At 41.6% G+C, this 22,480-nt stretch overlaps 2 protein-coding genes across 5 annotated transcripts; both read left to right on the top strand.

The window, feature by feature from the left end:
* Positions 1–1,166: 1,166 nt before the first annotated feature.
* LOC133956290 (serine/arginine-rich splicing factor 6-like) lies at positions 1,167–6,452 on the top strand. The gene is made up of 6 exons (XM_062391207.1): positions 1,167–1,371; positions 1,769–1,977; positions 3,617–3,738; positions 3,849–4,051; positions 4,199–4,279; positions 4,470–6,452. The coding sequence occupies exons 1-6, from the start codon at positions 1,265–1,267 to the stop codon at positions 4,915–4,917; spliced, it is 1,170 nt and encodes a 389-aa protein (XP_062247191.1). The 5' UTR covers positions 1,167–1,264; the 3' UTR covers positions 4,918–6,452.
* Positions 6,453–6,582: 130 nt separating this feature from the next.
* Positions 6,583–22,064, top strand: l3mbtl1 (L3MBTL histone methyl-lysine binding protein 1). 4 transcript variants are annotated; one of them, XM_062391204.1, is made up of 22 exons: positions 6,583–6,755; positions 8,812–9,358; positions 10,458–10,645; positions 11,665–11,794; positions 13,270–13,414; positions 13,730–13,868; positions 14,124–14,172; positions 14,694–14,782; positions 15,324–15,428; positions 15,607–15,742; positions 16,787–16,878; positions 17,002–17,153; positions 17,852–17,928; positions 18,272–18,357; positions 18,467–18,577; positions 18,773–18,914; positions 19,790–19,926; positions 20,458–20,642; positions 20,740–20,789; positions 21,275–21,429; positions 21,519–21,581; positions 21,796–22,064. In XM_062391204.1, the coding sequence occupies exons 2-22, from the start codon at positions 8,836–8,838 to the stop codon at positions 21,928–21,930; spliced, it is 2,889 nt and encodes a 962-aa protein (XP_062247188.1). In that variant the 5' UTR covers positions 6,583–6,755; positions 8,812–8,835; the 3' UTR covers positions 21,931–22,064. The 4 variants fall into 4 exon arrangements, with proteins under 4 accessions (XP_062247188.1, XP_062247187.1, XP_062247190.1 ...); XM_062391203.1 differs by having other exon boundaries at positions 13,252–13,414; XM_062391206.1 differs by having other exon boundaries at positions 6,584–6,755; positions 13,252–13,414; positions 19,790–19,874; positions 20,454–20,642.
* Positions 22,065–22,480: the final 416 nt, after the last annotated feature.

Genomic DNA, 22,480 nt, shown 5'->3' with positions numbered 1-22,480 from the left:
TATTATATTGAAATAATTTGTATGTTTCAAAATAAAAACTATGCGATTACATAGCGAAATGCAAGACCAGAGTCAGATACTCTAAATGTGAACACATACTTGTGCAGAGAATAAAGGAAATTTGAACTTTTTCAATTTCGTATAAGAGCTGGACAAGGGCCGCCTAGGGCTTTAATCCATATCAATGGGTTTTTGTTGATCTGATGGAAGCCCTGGTACAAGAACCTCAAAGTAAAAATGTGGAATCTGGCCAAAATGGCCACTAAATGCAACATAGCAGGCTTCCTGTTGCGTTTTTACAATTGCACCTGTAGACTTTTTGGTTTGTCTGATCATGATACACATGTGTATCGATTTTTGTGAAGATCGGTCAGAATAACTTATAATATATAATAATCCTTACAATTTCAATTTCACTGACTGTCAGTGCCTGTCAGTGCTCAGGCCCTAATAAATGATCAAATATAAAAAAATGTTCTCATTAATTTCACCTCAATCAAATTCAAATTGAAATGAGGAGTTTTGGGTTCTAGGGAAAACTATGAAATCTCCGCATGTGTATCTGAACTCTTCCGAAGTGGTGATAATGAGGAGGGCATTGAACAAACTGTCCTCGATCATGGACAACCACGAGCACCCTTTTCACCACCTAGTGGACAGCCAGAGGATCACTTTCTCCAACGAACTGGTTTCGCCCATAGATATATATCTATGGTTCAGCCCCGCCTCCGCAAGGACTCCTTCCTGCCCACGGAGGTGAGGAGAGGTGAGGAGTCGTAGTCTGTCAAAAGGCCAACCCTCAAAACCATGAGCCCTATAGTTCCTGTTCACACCAAAACTCTCTGATTGCTTTTGCAGCCACAGTGAATTTATCTTCTACTGATATTGATAAATTTACCTTTCAAACAACTACTGCAATTTTGCATGCTTGTCTCTTTTGTCGCCTTCTGCAATAACTATTTTTTCTTTGCTCTTTACATGCCGCTGTAACACAACAATTTCCCTGTCTGGTATCAATAAAGTAAATCTGTCTATCCATCCATCCCTCCATCCCTCTCTATTCTGGAGCTTTTAATTTGAAACTCCGTTCCGGAAGAACGTCACCTCTAGCCTGCCGTTGATTGGCTTGTCTTGTGTCGTCAGAGACAATATGTTAGCGGAGACGCTAACTGCTAATCTCACTCTGCACGGCGGCATCGGCCCTCTCCACAACGACCTGTGAAGATCAACTATCCGAAACTACACCAACTAAACGCGGAAGACCATGCCTCGGGTGTACATCGGGCGACTGAGCTATAATGTCCGCGAAAAAGACATCCAGCGATTTTTCAGCGGATATGGGAAACTCAACGAAGTCGATCTAAAGAACGGGTGAGTTTTTCTGAGAATAGCTAACGTTTGCTAGCCTCTCATGCTAACGACGACTGTGCAGCCCGAGTAAAAAAATCTACGATATAAAGCAAATGTATGTTTAGTTTAATATTCGAGTTAGCTTGCAATGTTTCTTCGTGTGTTTGATTTGCTGTGATATTATTCTTTTGAGTTTAAATGTGCTTCACGTCCTCGACATTGTTCTCAGCCGTGTGGCAAATGTCGCATGGCCAACATGTCGTCTTTGTGTTTGCTAGAGCGCGGAGCTAGCAGGCCATGCTAACCATACCTAGCTAGCCGCACCATAGCGGGCTGATCTAACGCACTGGGATTGAACCTGTTGATTTTTAATTTATTTGTTCTTACGCCATGTTTTATAATTGTTCTCCGCATCTAGCTATGGATTCGTGGAGTTTGAAGATAACCGGGACGCCGACGATGCCGTGTATGAGCTGAACGGGAAGGAGCTGTGCGGGGAGCGGGTGATCGTCGAACATGCCCGCGGGCCGCGGCGAGACCGAGATGGCCAGGGTGGGGGTTACGGCGGCGGCGATAGAGGTGGTCGCGGCGGAGGCGATCGCGGAGGGGATCGCGATGGTGGCCGCAGTAAGTGGAGTCTATTACTAGATACCCCCCCCTCTCCCCGGGGCGAGGTGTCGGATGTGGCCTGCACACACAGCTGTTTAGTGGAGTCACTTTGGCGCCGTTGTGCAGACCTGCAGCTCAGGTTTACAGATGTTTAATCTTTTCATATAATTGCCAGGTTACACTGACAACGGTTTATAACCAACCACACATTGAATCCCTAGGTTATATTACTACCACAGTTACTATTACTATTCAGATTGCATGCACTCTTAAACAGTTACACCAATAGCTACCCAATGCTCAAGAATAATCCCATTTATTTGACGTGTAAACCCTGACTATGGAGAAAATGTCAAATGAAATCAGCACTGATCTACTTTTGTCACTCAGGGAATCTTAACTTTGCCCCTAATCTCCTTTTGGAGACCAGTTGTTCTTTGTTTTGACTATCCAGGGTTGGTGGCCTGCAGGCTTTTGCTCCTCCCGTCTGAGCCACACGCAATATTTCTGTGGTTCATTATTGGGTATAAACAAAAAGCTGCAAGTTGGAGCCCCCAAAAAGAACTCTTACTTAGACTGCAAAGATAGAGTTGGTTAAAGTAATTTGTAAATAAGGTGCCAGTATGGTTTTCAAACTTCTTTTGGATGATGGTGAGCCTTGTTTTTAAAGGCTTGACTTCTCTTATGTGTTGCAAACAAAATTTATTTTTGCAACACGGAAGAGAAGCCATCACATTTGACCGAGAACACAGCTAGTGTAGTTTTAGCTTGAACGATTTAGCTAGACTAACATTTTCTTGTGAAATGTGTATTTCTAACTTTGGTTTATAATATAATATATATATATATATTTATTTTCATATTCAACATTAACAAACGTCCTTGATGTTTCAATTTGAAAGAGTCCAGTTGCGGCTGAGAGTCCATTGAGGCTAAAGATGACTGGCTAAGATGACTGCCTGTCCCGTTTGGCCTTGGCTTTCACCTTACAATGTGTGTGTGACCTTTGCCCCCCTTGATCCTTGGCTGACCTAACCGGAAGCCATGATGACAGCAGCCTTTTGCCAATAGACCAGGGGTGATGGTGAGAATTGCCATTGGTTTCTATGTTGACAGCAAACATAAGTGGACCGGCTCTGGTAAATAACTTAAAATCAGAAGAGATGCTGTAAGTGGAAAACATTTTCAGACTGATATTTGGTCTAGCGACTATATCAAAAGATTGGTGAACGTGTTTCACTACACCATTCTCCCTTAATTTGATTGAACAGTGTCCTCGACCGTAACCTATGTGGGTGCCTCCTTTGTTTGTTACAGGGTTCAGGGGTCTAGAAAGAACATCACTGTCCATTTCTTAATGCAACTAAAGCATCACAGTGTGATGCATCAACGTAAGACAGGCTTTGTATAGCCTGACATGGATGCAGTGGTGTTCTTTGCAGCAGAGTGCAACTTGGACATACTGAACAATAGTGGCTGTTGATCACCAAATCTGAAAGTGGGATCAGAGCTACTCTTTCTTTAAGTTCAAATTTTTACTTCCTTGGTCTTATTCTTTCAAGTAACTTCATGTGTTCATTTGATAACCCACAGTAGTCAGAAGTGACGTGGCCATTTTTGTTGGTTCTAACTTTGTCAATGTGTCGTGTTTTTAAAGGCAGTGGTGGTTACAGCAGCCGGACCCACACTGGCAGGGAGAAGTATGGACCCCCAGTCCGTACTGAGTACCGTCTCGTCGTTGAGAACTTGTCAAGCCGCTGCAGTTGGCAAGACCTAAAGGTACACGATTGGTCACAGTCTGTTTCACTTCAGTTTGGTTAAGGTGATTCACATCAGACTGTTGGTGTGTATATGTTTTTTCCTCTACTAAAAATGTCTCTGCCCTCCAGGACTTTATGCGCCAGGCGGGGGAAGTTACCTATGCAGACGCCCACAAAGAGCGCACCAATGAGGGAGTGATCGAGTTCCGCTCTCAATCGGACATGAAGAGGGCACTGGACAAGCTGGACGGAACAGACATCAACGGGCGGAAGATTCGTCTTGTGGAGGAACGACCCCGTAAACGAAGATCCTGCTCTGGCAGTCGCTCCAGGTACGATCAATACAGCCCTCAATAATTTAACTAACTGGGGACACACTAGGCTGTGCTGTAAACTGTGTGTTGCTGGCACACTGGCAACCGTTTTTTGCATGTAGCATTAATGTGCATCTTTTAACTTTCTCCTTAACTCATCCTCAGATCTCGCAGTCGCCGCCGCTCCCGTAGTAGGAGCCGCAGGAGCAGGAGTCGCTCCAGGAGTCGCTCCAGATCCCACTCAAGGTGAGGATCTCCCTAATCTAGATAGCACAGCAAAAGAAAACGGATAAAGACCCTATGTATTGATTTATTGCACTGACAGATAAAAGTGTAGTGTGGAGTCTGTGTATTGTCTCTTGTGTTAATCAAAATTTGTTTAATCTGATCTTCAAATCACAAAGCAATAGATAAACATGTATTTTATTGATTACAGATCTCGTTCCCCTGTCAACAAGAGGAATCAATCCGACTCCAGAACTGGAAGGAAGTCTCGCTCCAAGTCAGGAGAAAGAAAATCTCATTCTCGCAATCGCAGGTCACACTCTCGTTCCCGCAAATCCAAATCTCATTCACGCTCCCACTCACCTGACCGGAAATCCAAGTCTCGTTCTAAGAGCCGTTCCAAGAGCCGTTCCAAGGCAAAGTCGGAGCGTGATTCTCGCAGTCGCTCAAAGGAGATGGCCGTTGACAAGAAGTCCCGCAGTCGATCAGCTTCCCCAGTAGAGAACGGGAAGGAGGAGCGTGCTGCAAAATCTGCCTCCCGCTCCCCATCCCCCCGGGAGGATGACCGCCGATCCAAGTCTATGGAGAAGCGCTCAGTCTCCCGCTCAAAGTCCCGTTCAAGATCTCGCTCACGATCTAGATCAGCTTCTCAGGATTAGTGGGATGGGAGATGGGGGAATTCATCTTAATGTTGAGCTACATCCCTGTGCTGTACATAACGAGCAGTGTTGTCATACAGGCTTATGCTCTCTGACTTGTCTACTTTTCTCCTGCAAGTGTGCACTTGTCTTTAATACGTTTTAGATGCAGTTTTATTAGAGGATGCACCCAAGTGACCAGGCTACCTTTTCGGGACAAACTTGAGTATCTGAATCATCTGCCTCCCCAGATTTATTTTCAGATAATGAACTGCTAGTATATAGTCTTAAGATCTGCAACTTGAGGTAGTTTAAGTCGCTTTGTCTCAAACATCTCACCCTGTTACAACAGTCTTATATTTGTGAAGCTGTAATAGCTTAGCAAACAAAGTTTTCTTTAATGGACTTAAATCATCTCAGTTTGCCACAGATCTTAGCTAAAAATACATCAATCATCAGGCTTTGTTTGATGCAATCTTTGTTTCATACACTCAACTGCCTGGTTGTGGGAGAAAAGTAGCATATGGCCACAGCATTGGAGAAAGTTCTGTTTTGATCTGCCTTCTCTAAATTGCTCTCCAAAAAAATCTTTGTTGTCTTGCGGGACTTTAAAATGCTCAACTGAATGCAAGAACTTGTAACTTCATATTTGCAGGAAAATTATAAGGGTTTGAATTTCACGTTTGAACAGCTTGTGTTGTAGGTGGATTGTTATGACCTCTTTTTAACCTCTTGTACATAGATCTTGCATCAAACAGATATATTCCTTTTTTGTAACCAAGACCAGGTAGTCTGTGGAAGACCACTTTGTTTTACTTAATGGTTTTCAGTTTGGCAAGTTTCAAGGTGTCAAATGCAGCGTCACATTTTTCTTGGCTTTCCTCAGTTTTGATTACAGCCTTGACGAATTAGTTTTAATTTGTTTAGTTTATCTTCAGGCGTTCTTTGGGGTTAAGGGTTTTGTTCAGCCTCTGCTTATTTAAAGTGTACAGCTACTGCTGGATTGTTTTTGTACTGGAAAGGTACATCTATACTAATCTCTGAAAGGTCAGCTTTATATCAGAGCGAACATCGTCAGATGTTTTCAGACATGAACTCCGGGGAATGTCCGCACGAGGGTCCACCCTTCAGAGTTAACCTTTCGCACAGAACAACGCAGCAGATGCTCCGCTCAGAGCATTAACAACTGCTGCGAGAATCACGCGTTTCTGACTGACACCTGGTTCTGTCCTCGTCACTATAAGCTCTAGATATCGTCGATAGTGTGATATTCTCCCCCCCCCCTCCAGAGTATGGCCTGCTATTTTCTCACATGGAATAATTTGGACTTTCTCAGGAGTTTTTACTAGGGTTGGCTGATAAAAGTCTGGAGCCTGTCACTTGTACTTTTGTGTTAACTTACCGTTCAGTGCATGTATGAAAGCAGCTTTGCAGAATGCTGCCCCCCCTCTCCAGGATGTGGAATAGATTTGTATTTTTCTCCATGCAAATGAGATCTAACAGAAAATGTCCTTTTTTTATTGTATGTTCAATTAAAGATCTTAATGAAAAAAAAATTGTGTGATGTTACTTATTTGTTTGACGTCAGTATTGATATGACATATATCCTGCTAATTCTAAAATGAATGCTCCCTTAGTACGGTATGGTATTGTGGGGGGAGAACAGTCTGGTTTGCAGAAGAGGTTCATTAATTTTTGAAATAAGCTGACGTTGATTGGTCTCCACTGTAATCGATAATATTTTCACATCGATCGCTACTGAAAGCAAAGCGCTTCTATTCTAAGGCAGCGGGCAGTGACTGTGCTGTGGGCTCGCGCATGCGCATTGTGAGCCCCGGAGCCGCAGGAGATCAGAGCTGGTGAGACAAATTTCACTTCGCAATTTATCCCATTTAATTCCACATTTGATCATTTTCTCCTCATTGAAGCGTCTTTAAACCGAACGGGTTTTAAAAAGGGGCGAGTATCGACGGGGTTGTACCTGAATGTGAAGCGTGTTCGACGATAAGGATTTAAAGCTCAAAGCTGTTCATGTTAAAATATATAATAGCGCGCGTTCATTGAAGCTAATCGAGTGATAACACATTTGAACATGAAGAAATGGCGCTGGGGTCCGAGTCAGATGTGACATGCTAACGCCGCCGTGAGGTGGAGATGTCGGCGGAATGGGTGACAGGGTTCAGTTTTTCACTAAATGGGATTTTCACTGTGGATTTTTACACATTTCATTTTTGTTTTTGGCTGAAGGCTTTCACGTCCTCCGCCATTTTAACCAAAATGCCATATTTGACGTGTGTGGAGTTTGATGCCTGCGAGTAAATACAGTAGTTTTACATTTGAAGGTCTTTATTAATCACGCCTGTTAAAAAGTCAGACGGGGTCATCATGGCTGTTGATGAGGGAGCCCGTCTCTCTTCTTCATTTCTATTCAAGACATTGCGCTTCATTGTTTTTATTGTTTGTCTGATTATGTGTAAGTTAGGAGAAATCTCCAGGAAAATATTTCTCATATAGTTCTAACGTTGTCTTTTAATGGTTCTGTACATCCAGGAGCCATTTTAGGGGAAATGGCAGGCAGTAAATACACATGGAGATAAAAACGACATAATTGTATTTGTTCATAGCACCTAAGTGTGCCTAGATCTCAAATGATTTCCCCTTCCGGTTGATGTCCCCCTGTGAATTACTAATATGAATATCACAATCATACTCTTACAATAATGGATTTTAGCACAAAAGACTGCAGATAAATAAACTGATGTATATATAAGAGCTATAATGACTAAGATTTCTTACCGAGTCATGTCACTTTGATTTGTATGTGTCCAAAAATGACGATGTGCCTCAGTGATTTTTAAAAGATGGATTTTCCTGACACTATATTTGAATGAATAGTCAGACATAGATAGATAGATAGATACCAAAGGAAATGAAGGCATCCAGGAGTTTAAAAATATACTTACTGAACAAGAAAAGCACTCAGGAATTACCGAAGTCTGTGTCTAGGAGGCTGCTCCAATAGTCAGTGTCATATAAGGTGGACAGTATAAAATTATCATTTCGTGCAAAAATACTAAGCTTGAGTGCATTTACTACTACTATTAAATTGTAAAGTAAGTGAAGAAATTGTAACTTAAATCCAAACATGTTCTGCATGGGTGCTAATGTAGCCAGTAACCATATTATTGGTCAGCAAAAAGTTCTACAAACATTATGGGAAAATATTAGAATAGGAGGCACTAAATAATAACTATCATAATAACTATTTGTAGAGCACTTATCTCAACAAGGTGACACAGTGCCTCGCAAACAATGAATCAACTAAAATAAAAGGTATTCAATTCAGTTTAATTTTAAAGGCCAAATCATAACATAATAAGGCCAAATTATTTGAGAAACCCAACCGTTCCCACAATGAGCAGCACTTTGGTGACTGTACAAATAGACACAAAGTGTATCATTGACTTTGTGGTAATGCAATTCCCTCTATATTTTTCTTTGTTCATAGCTGCAAAGTGTGCCTTCACCTTGTATTGTTTTCCTGTGTATTGTATTGATTTCACATTGATACTCTTGTAATTGATAGAGTGAGTAATAAAAAATGATTCAGATAGGTCAATAGATAAAAAGAGCATAACTACTATAAATTAAGATTTCTGAACAAGTCGAGTCAGATAAACCAAAATCAGTATGTACCCCAGCGTGCTTTCCGACCTACAGTTTCCTCTTGACCCTTGATTTGACGAATAAACAAAATAATCACAAAAAATTCAAATTGAACCTCAACGGGAAAGAATTTTCTTGGATGTTTTTATACAGGACCCAGACCACAAAACCACACCCTGGTAAAGCTGTGAACTTGCCATCCTGTCAGTCCTATGTGTTACATTGTTCCTCATTCTCTTTGATTTTAAGCGCTCCGGAGTAAGGGACAGGGTCATGAGTGTCAAAGTGAACATGGAGGCTCAACCGAAAGAAGAGCACAGATCTCTGGATCCGTCCGCCTCAACTCCCAGTGAGACCATTCTCATCTGTGGGAATGATGGTGTGGCTAAGAAGGCCCGGCCCCAGCCCCAGCTCCAGCTCCAGCTCCAGCCACAGCCCCAGCTCCAGCTCCAGCCACAGCCCCAGCCCCAACTCCAGCCCCAACTCCAGCTCCAGCTCCAGCTTCAGCCACAGCCCCAGACCCAAACCCAGACCCAAACCCAAACCCAAACCCAAACCCATCTGCAGACCCAGCCGCAGCCTCAGCCTCAGCCTCAGACCCAGACCCTGCCTCAGACCAAGCCTCAGAGCAAGCCTCAGACCCTGCCTCAGACCAAGCCTCAGACCCAGCCTGAGACCAAGCCTCAGCCCCAGCCCCAGCCTCAGACCCAGCCTCAACCCCAGCCCCAATCCCAGCCTGAGACCAAGCCTAAGCCCCAGCCTCAGCCCCACACCACCACAGCTCTACTCCTTCCAGGTGAGCACTGGTCTGATTGTGTTGGCGAGACCATCCTTTAACAAACTGATGCCTGTGTACATATACAGTCTGCCAAAGAACATTCAAACATAATATAACCTTTATGTGACCAACATTATTTACACACATACACACACCCAGGGCGAAAATGTAAATTAGAAAGATAAGCTTTTGTTCTTAAATTCCTTATCAATTACCACACCCACAGTGTTTTACTAGACTTATATTCTTCACCAAGGATTCTCACAATCACTCATTTATGATGTGACATTAAGTTAAATTATTTAAATGGTGTTTGGCTAATTTCTTTAATTTCCTTTGAGATTATAAAGTGTTTAACAAGGATGTGACACAACCCGCTGGTCCCTTTTGACGCTGCTTTTGGTATCAGTAAAACTCCTTCTCATTAGAGAAGAAATTATTATTTCATTAATTAGTCGTCTCAAGTCAAAGAAACAAATCAATCAGCTTATTTTACTAAGCTGATAGTAAACAGAATATTTGTGTTTTGGACTTTTGCTCAAACAAAATAAGACAGCTGAAGATGATTTTGCAAAGTTGTGATTTGCATTTGTCAAACTTTTGACATTTCTCAGACCAAAAAGTAAATGATTTATATGAAAAAAAAATCATCAGAATATTAAAATTATTAGTAACCATTGTATTTTGATATAATAAGACAGAGAACATCCCAGAGATATTCTGTCAGCAGATGTCAGCATTAAGCACCAGTCAAAGACAAGACAGTCAGGGCTCTTTACAGTAAAATGCAAATACAACATTAATTATAAGAAAATATAAGGAAAGTAATTATTCCACCTAAACAAACAGGTAGTTTTGAAATTTTTCCTTTTGTTGTTGTCACTTTTGACCATTATTATAAAAAAGCTAAATAAATGGTGTTATGATAATTTCATTCATTTTCTTTTCCCCCTTGTGCCACAAAAAGGAAATGACTTTTTCTTAAAAAAAAAGAAGATTAAACACTACAGTGATGCGATCAAATAAAAATACAGTGTGTTAATTGAGATAATTGAGTTGTATTCTCTAGGGTGAACTCAGAGAGAGAGTTCATGAATCTGAACGCATCTCTCCTCAGCTCCTGCTCTTAGTCATCAGAAGGTGGAGGTGACTCCAACTGTTGCTGTGGGAGACCTAGGTAAAGGAGTCAGGGCCAATCACACGGCTCTGCCCACCCTTACAGCACAAGTGGGTGGGGCTTGTAGCATCGTCCATGTCCTGGAATGGAAGGAGGGGATGGCGATACTGCCTAGCAGCAACCTCAAGGTGAGTCATGTGAGAAATATATTTGTTCTGCTACACATAAATCCTTCTTTCCTCACAGCATTTATTTAATAGAGGATTTCAAGCTTTTTCTCACCTGCTTGTTTGTTTCTTTAAGAGCTTTATAGATTGTGGCTCACTTCATGGTGTCTCATCGATCTTATTCCCACAGCAATTAAATTATCACACATCACCAGCTCCTGTTCACAAGATAAGCTGCAGCAAGAGAGGAGAACACTTAACACAAGGAAAGGAAACAGACATTTCCAAAACAAGAGCACTTTTCTGCATTGTTTATTATACAAAATAAAAGCTTTTATATATCTTCATTTGATTGGGAAAGGCTCATATTGGCTGATTTAAATTTGGCAAACAATAAATCGTCCAGGCTACAAATTACAACAGCTTTTATTTCCTGGCTTTGAAAGTAGCCAAAAATACCACCAGAAAAAAAAAATGATAGCTTAAGGGCTGATCCCTGATAGTACCTTCCCTGTGTACTTGTTGGATGATCTCACACCACGTGCAAGGTGGGGGATTGGTTTCTGATCAGACAGTGTTTCATCAAAAAGATCAGAGAGGCTTGTGACTCATCTGCTCCTTTCTCAGGGGCTCAGGGAGGCTTTTGCCACTTACCTTTGAACACAGTGATCCTTTATCTGCAGTAAATATGTAATATGTAATTAAAATAAATATTCAGCACTGGAACTCATTTCACTGGGTCAGTATGAAAGCAAACACAGTAACAAAGCCAATCAGCCAGATAAACTAGATGTAATGCAACAAATCTCACATTAAAAAGAGGGAGAGGTCATCAGAATGATAATAGCTTATTAAAATCCTAACTCATTAAAATGATCTCATTTGTCCTCACTCTGATCAGAGTCTCAACTGGAAACCGCCTGCCACAGGACATATTTAATAAATGTCTGATAAATTGTTGCATGGACATCTTAAAAACCTCAGGACACATTTTGACAGATGGACTCATTGATGTGTGTGTGTGTGTGTGTGTGTTGTAGTTCTGTGTGAGTGACGTAGGAACGCTGAGCACACTGATCACCCCAGGGACGACCAGCAGCACAGCCGAATTAGCAGCAGGGACTTCTGGGAGATCCGCCGATGCAGAAGGGGCTCCAGCAGACAAGCCAGGTAGAGTCATAGTTGCACAAGGTTTTTGTATCATTAGGGACTAAGCAAGAAATATTACATTTTAGATGGAGGTAATGGCAGCCAATCTCAATGCCTGACAAAAAAATATCAAGGAATACAGTTTTTCCGTTTTTTTTAAAGTGACCAAATGTTCATCTCTTATATAACCGAACATATCTGATGAATACAGATTTTGTATTAAAAGAATAAAATTTCCAATGTTGCAGGTGTTATGTTAGTTAAGGACGGCTGCTGTCCGTATATGGCAGCGTGCGCTTTTCAACAATGACTAATCTGCTTGAAGCTTAAATGAGCAATAATTACATCGGATAATTACAGCAGAACTTTTCTTGACAAGTGAAGATAAAGCAGCTGCGGGTTCGTGTTCAGAATATCAATATAAGATGTTTGAAGAAACTAAATTCAGCTGAAAAGTGGGTACAAGTAATCAATAAGTTTAGTCAGAAGCAGCGGTGGGTAGAGTAACAGAAACAGTACCCAACTAAAAGCATTGTTACTTTATAAGTAAAATTAAATGCACTCAGGAAAAGTAGGACTTAAAAGTATCTATTAAAAAAGTAATATAAAGTGCACATTGACTGCAATGTGCACTTTACTTTGCACTGCAATGTGTGTAAAAAATTACAAAACAAACAAACATTTTACTTTTGAATATTAACCTAATTAACATAAGATATGAAGACGCGGACATTCAAAAATAGAAATAGTATTCCAATAAATTAGACAAAAAATTCTATACCATCTTATAAACCAGCTCGTAAGAACAGGTGAAGAGCACCAATATAGGCACATGGTGTTGTTTCAGCAGTGGCTTAGATGAGGTCATTAAATAATGACATAAATAAAGTAAATCTTTACAATTTAAAATTCATGCATGAAATATGCAGAAGTCTTTCAGTAAAAGACCCTTTGCTCAGCTTTTTCCACGTGTCTTTAAAACATCCATCTTTTGAATCGAGGTCTCGCCTATTTTCTCCAGGTACAGCACGGTTCACAGCGGTATAGACAGGGAAAATTACCTTTCACCACAGTTTTAATGTTTATCTGTTTAATATGTCCCAAACATAATCTGTAACCCTTTCAAAGTAAAAGCACTACAGCGTTTCTCCTGTTCAAACAAGGTTTCGTTTTGACAAGATATTTAGTGTAATTGCAGGACTGGAAGATGCACGGTTTCATAGAGTAGTATCCTCGCATTAGTATAAAGCTGTACTTTTATTCAAGGAAATAAAGTGATCATACCAGAAACCTCACATTGCAGCTCCGCCTATGTGACAAACAGACATATGTGCCACGCAGCAGATCAAGGATCAGCTGTTACACTCACACAGCCAGTGCAAATCACAGACATGGAAAAGTAACGAGAAGTGTGTGGCCCAATGTAATTTTTTTAATCATAAATGTAATTAATTAAATGCCTGATTCTGATGTGACAGATGTGTCAGCCCCTGTAGGCCCTGTGCGAGGCGCAGCTGTAGAGCTGGGAAGGTTGGTTTCCATCAAACCTGAAGTTCAGGTTGGACTGGGACAACTTAGCCATGATCCCAGAGCGCAGAGGCCCTACATGGAGGAGCTACGAAGAGAGCCCATCACTGACAGGTGTGTTAATAGTGGCTGCTTCTCCTGTATAATCTCTCATACAACTCAAAGTAAGTGTTATATGGTCACTTACTTTGAGTTGTATGATCCTACTCATTCTATAGAAGTCTGTCGTCTGTATGTGGAACTCATAACTCGCAAATGGTTCATCTCATCGGCTTCAAACTGGGCTTTGTGTGTGGTTTTTGGCACAGGAAAGTGCAGTGTCAAATTTAGTGGGAGTGTGAAAGGTAGAAATAAACTTCATGAAAATGGATCAGAGTGAGGTGATGTTTTTAGACCTGAGGGACAGTATCTGTGCTCTCTGCACCTTAGGAGGAGCGCTGGCGTGGAGAAGGTGCCGGCAGGTGGCAGGGTCTCCTCCCTTAACCCTGATCACCTTAAACCGATGAGGAAGAGGAAGAGGAAGGAGTACCTTAGTCCCTCTGAGGAAGACTCCGACATGGAGGGCACGGTGGGACAGTCATTTTTCCTCCCCTTAACATATGGGTTAGAGTTTGCCAGATGTTGTGGTATATGAAGAGTTTATTCGAATGGTCATGACTATTGCCTTTCATGACTGAAAGTATTGTGAGCGACATGGTAAAGCTGACTGAATAGTTCTTGCAAATAACACAAACTTATTGTTTTCGAATCAAAAATCAGCTTTAATTCAGTGACTGTGTCTGAGGCTTTTATACTTACGCAAGTTTTCTAACATGTTTTTTAGGATGAGAAAATGGATGACTCTAAAGCAGACAGTCGACACATCAGAGCAGGTTGGAATACTTATTCTTTACATGTCGTTCTGTTGGTGTCATTTCATCTTTGCTCTAATTTTTGGTTAATTTCTTTCACTTAAGCAGGCGACATATTAAGAAGTTTAATACCGATTACATATCTCGGGTGATATAATGCAGTCCCATCAAACAGCAATAAATTATGACTCTAAAATGACCTTCAAGTTAAAGGTTGTAAACAATTTTTGAGGCTATAAAAGATGCATTTTATTTATTATAATCCATCTTCAGTAAAACATTTTGTGAGACAGTTATTTCAACCTAAAGTTGTAGTTGTTGTTTACAATTTTTCAATTTTCGACAAAAGTTCTTTTGAGAAGTTGTGTGTAATATTACAGAAGCAGCAATCTTGCAACATTAGCTGCTGAAGAAACTGTTTTTTTCACAGTCTGACTTATTGTCTGTCATCTGTTCCACTTTTTAATTCTTTTAGTTCCTTGGGTTGGACTAATGCCTTGTTGTCATGCACGTTAATGTATTAATTTGTGTTTTTGGTGAAGCTGGAGACACTAAGACTGAGCAGTGGACGTGGGCTCTGTATCTGGAGGAAACCAAAGCAGTTTTTTGTCCCAACAAGCTTTTCCAAGAGGTATGTTAGACTTTAATATTCAGACTGTAGCTTCCGCCAGAGCTCATGCTACCTACACACAGCTTCTCCCAGTATACCCATGTTTTTTTATTACTGCCTCTTTAACGACCACTGCAGCTATCTTTATAGGACAGGGGAGACCCAGTTGGCATTGTACATCATTGTCAAGGGAGGAGATGAGAAAAGTAAATTTAGCTTGGAGATAGTGATGCATGCTGCCAAAGACTTGCGTTTTTATTTTGTTACTGAGTGTACCGTCGAGAGTGTCATGGAGTGATTCTATTTTTAAAGAAAAGTATTCCTGTAACTATCTAACCGTTTTGCAAACTGAGCTTTGCCACCGACTATTTGTCCCCAGAAAAATTAAGTATAAATCCACTGCGAGAACATTTCTGTACTCCTGCTTGTCAATTTGCTGTGTTCTTATCTTTCCTCTGTCCTTTGCCCTAAACCAATTTCCCCACAAGGATGATTTTTACTTAATTTTATCTTAGTGTCTGTTCTGTACTGAAATATTTGCCCTTTTATCCTGCGTGTCCAGTCTCAGAGAGTGCCGACAGTGAAGAACGGCTTTAAACAGGGGATGAAGCTGGAAGGCATCGACCCGCAGCATCCGTCCATGTACTTTGTCCTCACTGTGGCTGAGGTGAGCCACACGTACATTAACACGGTCAATGGATCTTAATGACAAGGGGGATTATTTTGAATTAAAAATCCCCTTTCAGTCACTTCACAGGCTGCTTTGCATGCAGGAGGAGTCCAGCCAGGTGTCACCTCCTTCAGCCTGGCTTTGTTTTTCTCTAACGTGGCATGTCTTTGTCCAGGTCTGTGGTTACCGGTTGCGGCTCCATTTTGATGGCTACTCCGACTGTCACGACTTCTGGGTGAATGCAAATTCTCCCGACATCCACCCTGCAGGCTGGTGTGAGAGCACAGGACACAAACTGCACACTCCCAAAGGTCAGAGGTGACAACAAAGTGTACACAGACCAAAGACTATGTTTACCCTTTCAGAGGATGAAGCTTATCCTTTAAAACAATAGTTTGAAACTCTGGGAAATACGTTCCTTTCACGTTCTGGGCGAGAGTTAGATGAGGTCGATACCATGCATGTTTATACAGTAAATATGTATAATGTATAAGCATGCAAATTGACATGGCTCTCCTGTTTTGCATTTTGCATTTCACTTTTTATATCTTTTATCTTTTATATATTTTCATTTTATATATTATTTTTTATTTGTTTCTTATGTGTGTTGTATCTATTGAGTTTTTATGTTTTACGTTCATTGTATGCACCAACAACCAGTGCAAATTCCAGGTAGGTGTAAACCTACTTGGCAATAAATACCTTCTGATTCTGATTCTGAGCCTGCAGAGAATTAGCTCTAAAGATCCTATCTTTAAGCGAAGGTAATACATTTATCCAACAACAGCATTAAAACTGTAATTAACATTTTATATCTCGTTTATTTAACCCATTCAAGTGGAAGAGGAAGGTAAATTCTTTATATATTTTACAGTTTTGCGTCTCTCGGATGTTAGAAACGTCATCAACGTTCCCAATCGACTGCAGCTAATCCGCCGGAGAATTTCATTCTGTTTCTCACATAGGCTCATTCTGATTTTCCCAGAGTTTTTAGTAGAAGGCTGGCAGTTGAAACTCTGGAGAATGTGCTTAGCCTCTCACTTGGACATTTGGGTTCTCACATACAGCCCGTGTGGAGAATGTAAGGAGATTAGCTTGAGTTCGGTGGGTGTCTGAAAGCAGCTTAAGTAAATTTGTCAGGTGGGGTTTTTTTCACCTCTGGACAGAATCAGGCAAACTGTTTCCCCCTGTGTCCTGTAGACATGAGAGTGGCATAAGTCCTCTCATCTAACTCTGGGCATGAAAGTGAGCGAGTGCTTTGACTTGAATTATTCCTCTAAATGTATATAATGCTTTACTGCTTTTCAAGACAATGACTCAAGCCAATCTTGTGTTTTTCTGTCTTGTCTCTGCAGGCTGTAAAGAGGAGGAGTTTACCTGGACCAACTACCTGAGAATGACTAAAGCACAAGTGGCTCCCAAAGAGTTGTTTGCCAGTCCTGGCAGGGTAACTACTGTTATACAGTATAACATGTTGTATATAATGTGTAATGTAACATCTACAAGCATGGATTCAAGTAGGATGACACATTTTTAGTTGAGGTTTCTAATGTTCGTGCTTTCTGCTCAGGTTGACGTGAAGTGCAGCTTCGACATAGGCATGAAACTGGAGGCTGTCGACCGCATGAACCCCTCCCTCATCTGTGTAGCAACTGTCACTGACATGGTGGACTATCGTTTCCTGGTTCATTTTGACAACTGGGATGACACATATGACTACTGGTGGGTCTTTCTGAACTCATTCGATTTGGGAAGTGATCAAATTACTATGATACTGAGCAGCTATGGAGAAAATGCGTCCTGTGTTGTGCATTTCCCTTCATCAGGAGAAATGTGTTGTTAAGGCATCCCACTGTTGCAAACTGAAGTTTCTCAGTTAACTAACAGTTTATATGTTTATCCTAAAGCACCCATGCACCTTTGTTCCTCTCAAACAGCTGCTGGAGCTGTAGAGCTGTACAACTTCCACTTCAGTTGTGATGAGCCTGCATTCATCTAAACCTGGCCTCTAAGGGAAAGAACTACCAACACCCCTGAAATTTAATCTCCATATGAAGTGGCTTGGGCTAAAGTGATAGCACAAAATTGTCTCGTTACATCCAGCAGACAAAAATAGATACTCTATCGAATTGTGAATTGGTGTTCTCCTTTTAGCTCTGATTTGGTCTCACCTAACCCCTTCCCCTTCTTTATCAGCTGCTAACTTTGTCCTACACATTTATTAGTATATATATATAGCACACCTCAGTAGTTTATGTTCTTTGTGCAGCCTCCTAACTCATATCATTCACCAGGTTGTTTTTCTTTACAATGAAAGTGCAGCATTGCTTCTTCATTTTCATTTCATACACCAACTTTCCTCAAAACTTTTTTCCAGAAAACCTAATAATGTTTTCGTTGTTGACTGTCAAAACACACAGGTGTGATGCTAGCAGTCCGTACATTCATCCGATTGGTTGGTGCCAGGAGAGGAACCTGCCCCTAACCCCACCCCAAGGTGACCAATGTGATGCTTGTTAATCATTGATTTTACATATTCATAGTTGACTGTCTTGTCGAGTTCTCCTCCATGTCCACATCATTCCCCTTTTATACTCTGCAAAGACACAGTATGTCTTTATGTCAATCAATCGATCAATTACATTTTATTTGTATAGCCCATATTCACAAATCAGAATTTGTCACATAGGGCCTTAACAGGTTGTGTTGCAAATAAATATGTGGAATTGACTGTACATGTACATATACGAAGTTAATGGGCAACCAGTGAAGGAGCTTGGTGAGAATGTGTGAGGCGATATGTATGAGCTGAATGATTTTTTCAATTTTTGCTGCTTCAGATTACCCAGACCAGGCCCGGTTCTCCTGGTCTCACTACCTGGAGGAGACTGGTGCTAAGGCTGTGGCTGCTGATGCCTTTAAAGTGGTGAGAGCAAAGATCTGTTTTGGACTTCATTCACAGTATCGTTCTATTGAATCTAAGAATGGTGCAAGCGAAGCCAATGCTTTATTGAAGAGAAATTGTTCTTCCCCAGCGTGTGGCCCACAGCTTCCAACCTCAGATGAAACTGGAGGCCGTGGACAAGCGAAGTCCTGGTTTGATCAGAGTAGCCACAGTGGAGGAGGTCGAGACTCACCGCATAAAGGTAATACTCTGTGTTTGTGTATGTGTGTGTGTCCTGGACATTTAAATACAAAATGTCTGAGGTTATGAATTGTATGATCTTGTATATGCACAATATTGTTTAACACGTTTCTGCCTCAGGTCTATTGTAGCTCTAACTGTGTGTACTTGTCAGCTGGGGCTTTGGTGCTAATGGTCTTAACTGTTCCTCCTCCAGATCCATTATGACGGCTGGAGTCACGTCTATGATGAATGGGTGGACTCAGATCACCCAGACATACATCCAGCAGGCTGGTGTGAAGCAACCGGTCACCCACTGAAAATTCCCCCACAGGACTCCAAGACACAGGAGCCACACGGTAGCAACTACAATACTGTATACACCAAAAGGTTTAGTGTGTATGATTTAGTGGGATCTAGTGGTGAAGTTGCAAAGTACAACTGAATACTCTTTGCTCCACCGTCCAGTAGAAACTGTGGTGGCCTTGAAACAAGAACCTGAAAGGTCCTCTCTGCCAGAACCAGTGTTTTGGTTTGTCTGTTCTGGGCTACTGTAGGAACATGGTAGTGCAGCTTTGTGGACTTTGTGGAAAAGCACCTGCTCCTGATGTTAATATTAAGGGGGCTCATTCTGAGGTCACAAACAGTTTTTAGTTTCAGGTGATTAAATACTCATGAAAATACAAGTATGAATATTATTTTCCCTTTCAGGCATTAGATCCTCCAAAATCCTACCCACTGGACGTAACTCTACTTTTTCTAAATGGTTGATAACACAAAATAGTTAAGAGTATATTGTAAACCTTGTTTTCAAGGCCCCAGATTGCCATGTAAATGATAATTCAACTGGTTTAATAAAGAAAAGTGAAATGCTAACCGAAGTTACTATAACTCCTTTAGTATCTTTTATTAGTATTTGAAGAAAAAAAAGAAAAAACAATTTACCATTTTTTTATATTTCATTTATGTTGCTGATATACTCTGTTGACTGATATTCGTATCTGCTGCTGGAATAACACCTTTAGATGTGTTCTGTAGAAAAAGCACAGGTGTAAATATTACATATTTTCCTACTCTGACCAGTCAACTGTATTAAGCCTGTAGAAATCTGCACTGCTTGTTAATTCATGACAGAAATAATGCCACACCGAGCAGCATGGGATTAGGGTTTGTTGAACATCCTGCTGTGTGTGCACATGTGAAGCCTCATCTGATTTTATTTGTGTGTTTGTAGGTGTGAGGGAGCCTCCTGCCATCGGTCAGTCGGTCTGCCCGTCCTCTGTTCCCTGCAAGCCCATCAGCCACCCCAGATCCAACAAGTACAGCTTCCACAACAGGTTCTCACCAGTACCTGAGATAAAGACATTGAAAGTGTTTTCAAACTTTGAAATAATGGTGTGATTGTTGGTCTTCTTAAAGTTAGGGTTGGTAATCCTTTAAAAGGCAAGAGCTGGGTGCATTTTTCAACCGATACATTCCACCCCCTTGCATCAGCCCTCTTGTCAGAGTTACGCCCCAAACACACATAGATAGATAGATGGATGCTTTATTAAACCCGTGGGAAATTTAAAGGTGCACTGACACCTGCTGGAAGCCGACTTTTCTGTGACTGGCGAACTAACCTCTGGCCATCGTCTCGGCTCCTGCAGTGTATTTCTCCCTGGCTGAAGTCTCCTCTGAATGAAAGGATCGGTCGTGTTTATTACATTCCTGCGAGGGCCACTGTCATATGTTTCCGTTTTTTTCCAGGCCACTTTATTTATTGATGGTCCTGAGGATGTGAAGAGGATTTCAGCCAATAAGACAAACAGTGTTTCAGAAACGTCTTACCAACCCTACCTTGATATTATACTGAGGCCAGACTTCCATTTGATGGGGATCATCTGTCATTTAAACAGGAAGTGTCCGACTCCAGGTTGTGACGGCTCAGGCCATGTGACTGGTCGTTTCACTGCTCATCACTGCATATCTGGCTGCCCGCTGGCTGAGCGTAACCAGGGCAGGCTGAAGGCTGAGCTGTCAGACTCGGAGTGCAAGAGGAACCTCTTCTTTGGCCAGAGGACCAAGAAGACCCATTACCGTGGCAGGTAAACATGTGTGTTAGCATGTTTGTGTGTAAGCATATGTGTAAGCCTTTGTGTGTAGGTTTGATTTTCCCACATGTATATTTTTTTCTGTTTTCAGGATCGGCCGTCCTCCCAAATACAGGAAGAACCAGCAGCGAGACTACCAGAGTGAGTTTTCGGCTGATCCTTCTTTGACTGAACTTTATTAACATAGGAGATATGGACAGCAACGTGTTTAATCCTCTATCATCTCCCATTACATTTACTTTATCCACAAAAAACAGTTTTCTATCCCTGAAGCCTCTGAGAAATAACATATGCATACACACACTCAGGCCTAGTTACTGCTGTTTTTTTGTAGATTTTTTTGTTTGTAAGCCAGATTACACAACAATAACAGACTAGATGAAAAAATGTGCCGAGCTGATTTAGCGAGCTGATATCTATGATCGTGTGCGATTTGGTGCAGCTTGATAGACTTTAAGGAGACTGTTGGGCCTAAGCAGAGCTTTGAGCTGCTCTAGTTACCATTCTAGTTGTGTCATTTCACAAAATTAAATTTTTGCGGAATTACTAGTTTTTTTCTACTGTGATGTGTAAAAATCTGAAGTGTTCATAAATTGACTGGTTGTGATGTGTATGTTTGCCCTTAGACGTGTCCTCAGAGGTGTATCCGTCACTGTTCATGTCGGCACTGGGCGGCCAGTCAGACAGGACTCTGTCTCTGTGCTGGGAGCAGCACTGTAAACTGCTGCCTGGCGTTCAGGGCATTCACGCGAGCCAGGTAGCGGCATGGAACGTTGAAGAGGTCAGTGAGCATCATTGCTTACTTTTTTTTTACTTGTTTATTGTGAATATTTTCTGACTGTTTCAATACATTTCCACTCTACGCTGCAGGTCTCCAGTTTTGTCCAGAATCTTATCGGCTGTGAAGAACAAGCTCGTGTGTTTAAAGACGAGGTGAGACCACCGAGTGCTCATGAATAAAGCATCATCCAGCTTCATCATAATTATCGGTCATGTTGCACTGTAGACACTTGCGTAGGGAGAATACTTTACCGCAGGCTCTAATTTTCAGGGCTGAATAGGTGCTGAAGAAAAATATATTTCTTTTTATTTTGTTGACTCCTATGTGAGTGTGACCATTGACATCTCCCGTGTTGCCTGTCTGCAGATGATTGACGGGGAGGCCTTCCTGCTGCTCACCCAGACCGACATTGTGAAGATCATGAGCATCAAGCTTGGCCCCGCCCTCAAGATCTCCAACGCCATCCTCATGTTCAAGAGCACAGACGAGGGACTCAAGTGATCCCACCCCCCCGCTCATTAGGGGGGTGGGCCACGGGATGGGACCATTAATCATTATGTGCCAAATTCATTATATTGCAGGGACAAAGACCCTGACCCCTTTTTTCATGTGTTTGGTGTCCTGTACCCATCAGAGAGGGGGGGTGGGGTGGGGTGGGGGGTGTTAGAGTAAAAGAGGGGAACAACGCAATGCATCTATTTTTGGGGAGTAATGGAGGAATGTCTTGAAGATGATGGACAAACTGTGAAGGGTGCCTAAAGGCGGCATGAGGGGCACCAACAGACGTTTTTTTATAGTTTGGTGGATTTACAATTGATGAGTTTGGTTCAGTCTCACAGTTTGATTTTTACCAAACTACCGAACATCACTTGTTTTGAATACACAGCTGTCGTGGCCCCCTGCTTCTGATCACTCTGCTGCAGAAGCGTCGTGCTGCAACTCACGGCCGAACTGGGGCTTCTCAGAAACTGATTTAATATGTTGACTCCCTGAATGAGTACGGTTCCTTTTTAATTCAAGCTGTTACACGGGTCAGTTGGAACTGTACTCA

The sequence above is a fragment of the Platichthys flesus genome, chromosome 7 (assembly GCF_949316205.1).
Source record: "Platichthys flesus chromosome 7, fPlaFle2.1, whole genome shotgun sequence".
Taxonomy (NCBI): Eukaryota; Metazoa; Chordata; class Actinopteri; order Pleuronectiformes; family Pleuronectidae; genus Platichthys; species Platichthys flesus.
Note: the sequence above shows the minus strand (reverse complement) of the source record. Positions and strands in the feature narration are given on the sequence as shown.

What these genes read in the sequence shown, in the direction of transcription:
- l3mbtl1 (XM_062391203.1), top strand. Translation starts at nt 8,836, where the DNA reads ATGAGTGTCAAAGTGAACATGGAGGCTCAACCGAAAGAAGAGCACAGA. An exon ending in CACAGCTCTACTCCTTCCAG is followed by an intron (nt 9,359 to 10,457) that starts GTGAGCACTGGT and finishes ATCTCTCCTCAG; the next exon opens with CTCCTGCTCTTAGTCATCAG. An exon ending in CAAGACACAGGAGCCACACG is followed by an intron (nt 18,915 to 19,789) that starts GTAGCAACTACA and finishes GTGTGTTTGTAG; the next exon opens with GTGTGAGGGAGCCTCCTGCC.
- LOC133956290 (XM_062391207.1), top strand. Translation starts at nt 1,265, where the DNA reads ATGCCTCGGGTGTACATCGGGCGACTGAGCTATAATGTCCGCGAAAAA. An exon ending in GGATCGCGATGGTGGCCGCA is followed by an intron (nt 1,978 to 3,616) that starts GTAAGTGGAGTC and finishes GTGTTTTTAAAG; the next exon opens with GCAGTGGTGGTTACAGCAGC. An exon ending in GCAGTTGGCAAGACCTAAAG is followed by an intron (nt 3,739 to 3,848) that starts GTACACGATTGG and finishes TCTGCCCTCCAG; the next exon opens with GACTTTATGCGCCAGGCGGG.